Source organism: Monoraphidium neglectum (genome assembly GCF_000611645.1).
Source record: "Monoraphidium neglectum strain SAG 48.87 unplaced genomic scaffold scaffold03437, whole genome shotgun sequence".
Lineage (NCBI taxonomy): Eukaryota > Viridiplantae > Chlorophyta > Chlorophyceae > Sphaeropleales > Selenastraceae > Monoraphidium > Monoraphidium neglectum.
In genome coordinates, this window is record NW_014010192.1 from 3,151 (window position 1) to 6,615 (window position 3,465).

General features: G+C 65.8%; 2 protein-coding genes across 2 annotated transcripts in view; one reads left to right on the plus strand and one right to left on the minus strand.

Annotated features, from left to right (window-relative positions):
• MNEG_12790 (hypothetical protein) overlaps positions 1-1,598 on the plus strand; it is a gene marked incomplete at both ends in the record, with an annotated part of 4,311 nt that extends 2,713 nt beyond the window's left edge. The window contains 3 exons of the mRNA XM_014038737.1: positions 305-387; positions 671-856; positions 1,163-1,598. Coding sequence (XP_013894191.1) covers positions 305-387; positions 671-856; positions 1,163-1,598 — 705 coding nt within the window. The remainder of the gene's footprint in view (positions 1-304; positions 388-670; positions 857-1,162) is intronic.
• An 883-nt stretch (positions 1,599-2,481) lies between these two features.
• MNEG_12791 (hypothetical protein) overlaps positions 2,482-3,465 on the minus strand; it is a gene marked incomplete at both ends in the record, with an annotated part of 2,260 nt that continues 1,276 nt past the window's right edge. Inside the window, one exon of the mRNA XM_014038738.1 lies at positions 2,482-3,273. Coding sequence (XP_013894192.1) covers positions 2,482-3,273 — 792 coding nt within the window. The remainder of the gene's footprint in view (positions 3,274-3,465) is intronic.

Sequence of the window (3,465 nt, forward strand, 5' to 3'; positions counted from 1 at the left end):
AGGCAGGGGGGCGGGGGATGTGGCGGAGCTGAGACGGGGTGCCAGGACCCCGGGGGAGGTAATCGTGGCCCTTCTGCCCCATGACACGGCACTGCACTGTACCATTTTGTAGCGGTTTGCAGCGACTCCGAAACTGCTGGTCGTCGGTGCTCTGCACCTGTCAAGTCTTGTCTTGAAACCTCTCTCTCTGTCTATCTCACATACACATACACATACACATACACACACACTCAGACACATACACACACAATCGGTCACCATCCACCTGAAGCGCACCCCACACGTCACCACACACCACTCACAGGGCGCCCAGCAGCTGCTGTCTCGTCAGCTCATTGACAACATCGTGATGGAGTACTCACCACACGTGTATGAGAAGGGACGCCGGTGCGTGATGTTTCGCGTGTGTGGTTGCGCTCATTCAGGCTGGATTAGGGCAAGGAGGGAGGCCTGCTGCAACCTTGGCTGAGGGGGCAGCTGCGCAACGGGGTTGGGCACTCTCAGTGCGACTGGTTGACATGTCCGACCCAACCTCGCCCCACGCTTTTAGAGACTGCACTTGATCTACACACCCAAACACACACACACACACACACACAAACAAACACACTCCATCGCAACCCCAAACACACGCCTGGTCCCCGCCCATCTCGACGCCCCCGCGCCCCAGGTGGGACGACATGCCCCGCACCCCCACCATGCTGCTGGACCTCATCGCCGCCAACTTCACGGTCGCACAGATACGCAGCCGCGGGGGCGAGGAGGACGTCGCGTCCTGGAGCCAGCCCCTGGGGCTGCTGCCCCAGGTCACCCGGGAGAACCTGCGGTACGACCTCGCAGACACACGGCTCATGAGGTGGGGGGCGGGGTGAGGGGTGAGGGGTGGGTGCTGCTTAGCGTGCAAGAGGAAGGGGGGGTTGGCTGGCTGGTTGATTGGCAGGAGGAGCGTCGGAGGGAGGGAGGCCGGGGATGGGTGCGGCAGGCGCATGTGGGCAGCTGCACTGTGCTGTGATCGTGCAATATGCGGCACCGTGCCAGCGAGGGTCCCCGGTAGCTATCACATTATTGCTCGCACCCACCACGCCAGCATATCTGGCTGCGCACCCCCCTCCTCCTCCCGCCCACCTGACCCTCACCCTCACCTCCCACCCCACCGCGGCAGCTCTGAGGGCATGGTGTGGGCCAGGGAGCCGTGCGAGGCGATGCTGCAGCAGGGCCTGATCGTGGACGGCATGCCGGAGCGCTTCCACCCCAAGTCCTTCCGCGGCGTCATCTCCTTCAACACCAACGTCTGGGCCAGCCGGCTGGCGCGGCTGACGCCCCACCTCAGGGGCCCGCCCGTCGGCATGCTGCCCGCTGACGTGTCGGTCACCGACTCGTGGTTCTACCCCAAAGACAGGGAGTCTGACATGGCCATCGGCGGCCGCAGCTGCGAGGGCCTGCGGGCCACGGCCAAGGCCGACAAGATGGCGGAGAAGGAGCGCGCGGCGCTGCTGGTGTCGCACCACTGCCGCTGCGCGCCGGAGCTGCCGTGCCGCAAGGCGGAGGAGACGGCGGACCAGTGCGCGCGGGCTGGGGAGATTCCCTTCGAGGACTGACGGCCGCGGGTGCGAAAAGCCGAGTGCATGCGCAGTGCACAACTGCGGGCGGCAAGCGATGGTGCTGGGCGCGAGGTGTTGCGTGGTGAAAGGCTTCCTACGGTGCACGTGACATCATACTTAGCAAGGGACTGGTGTAGTATCGGGCTTCACTGCAACTTCAAGTGCCTGGCAATAGACCTGGGGGGGTCAGGTCGGCAATAACTGGGGATCTGGATATGCACGGGTGCCCCCTGGGGGTCACTGATTTTACGGCTTGTGATGATTGTCACTTGCATCTGGAGGAGGGCGCCTGCTGAAGTTGACCCCTCCCTTTTTGTACGCGCCAGTCCATCAGTCACTTCCTTCCTGCCAAGGGCTGTTACAAGCATCCGGTTTCGATCACGCAATGCATGGCGCATGCATGAACTGGCATCACTGCCCACTTCCTGCAGTGGTGCAAACGCACGCCCCCGTGACCCTGCTGTCTGCCCACGACCCTGCAGTCGCGACCACGTCTTTGTGGCTTGCACAAGTGGGCTGCCGCCGACGCAGGTGCCACGTCTGTACTGTAACAACAGGTCGCTGAAGGGTTGCCGTCCCAACATAGCACTGCCACGTCAAAGCAGGGCCATCTGTGGTACACAGATATACAGTGCACCTGAAAATGGGTTGCAGGCATCCCAGCGCCTGCAGCAGCTGACAATCTCTTTTTGAATACCAAGCCACTGCAGGAGACGCGCTCTGGTGTTGACGGTGATGCAGCAGCGCGGCCAGTGCTGCTGAACACATCTCTGTGTTGCAGACACATCAATGTGCTCAGCTCGTGCTCTGCTGTCAGGCCCAACAATTGTCCCACTTTACATGGCCAAGCCTCATTGCCATGCGGCCTGGCACAGGGGAGTCACACCATAACGAAATCGTCAGCAGCCGCCCGGCCGCCGCCGCCGCCCGCCGCCGCCCCCGCCCCTGCGCCCGCGGCCGGCGCGACGCAGCGGCCGCAGAGCACGACGCCTGAGGGGTGCCTGTAGATCACGCGGTCCCCCAGCAGCCGCCCGCAGCCGCGGCAGCCGGTGTCGTCCCCCACCACCACCCGCGCCTGCTGCAGCTCCGCCCTGTCAGCCTGCACCGCCAGGTGGCGCGCGCGGTGCAGGGCGCGCGCCACCTGCCCCGCCCGCCGCCGGTGCGTCACGCCGCCCAGCACGCGCGCGAGGGCCTCGCGGGCCAGGGGCAGCGGCATGGCGTCGTCCAGGGCCTGCAGCAGCCGCAGGGGGTTGAGCCGCGCGCCGTGGGCGTTGAGCACGCGCACCGCCGCGGCGTAGTTGGGCGCGGGGGGCGACTCCGCCTCGGCGTCCGGCTCGGACGCGTCGCCGGCTCCGACGCCTACCCCCTGCTGCTGCTGGTTTTCGCTCTGCTGCTGCTGCTGCTGCTGCTGCTGCTCCTGCTCCTGCTCTTGCTGCTGCTCCTGCTGCTGCTCCTGCTGCTGTGCCCCGGCTGCAGGGCGCAGGAACAGCTCCAGCAGCGCCAGCCACGACTCCTGGCCGCCGCCCAGCGCCCTGCAGTAGGCGATCGCGCCGTCCACCGCTCCAGCGCGCAGCGCGAGCAGGCGCAGGGCCCCCTGGTGGTCGCCGCGGCGGCTGAGGGCGAGAGCCTGCTCGTGCCACAGGCGGCTGCCGCGCAGCGTAGAGAGCAGCGCCTGCACAATTGCGCGGGCGGGGGCGCGGCATCCAATCGCATCAGAAGTGTGAGAGTTCCGGACCAATGAAGCGCTGGGTGGCAACGCTCTGTCGATCCCCCCCCCCCAGCGTTCAAGCAGCCAACCACGACAGCCAACCCCAACAAGACACCACAGCAAAGCACAGGTGGTGGCCTCCGTGCCCAGCGCACC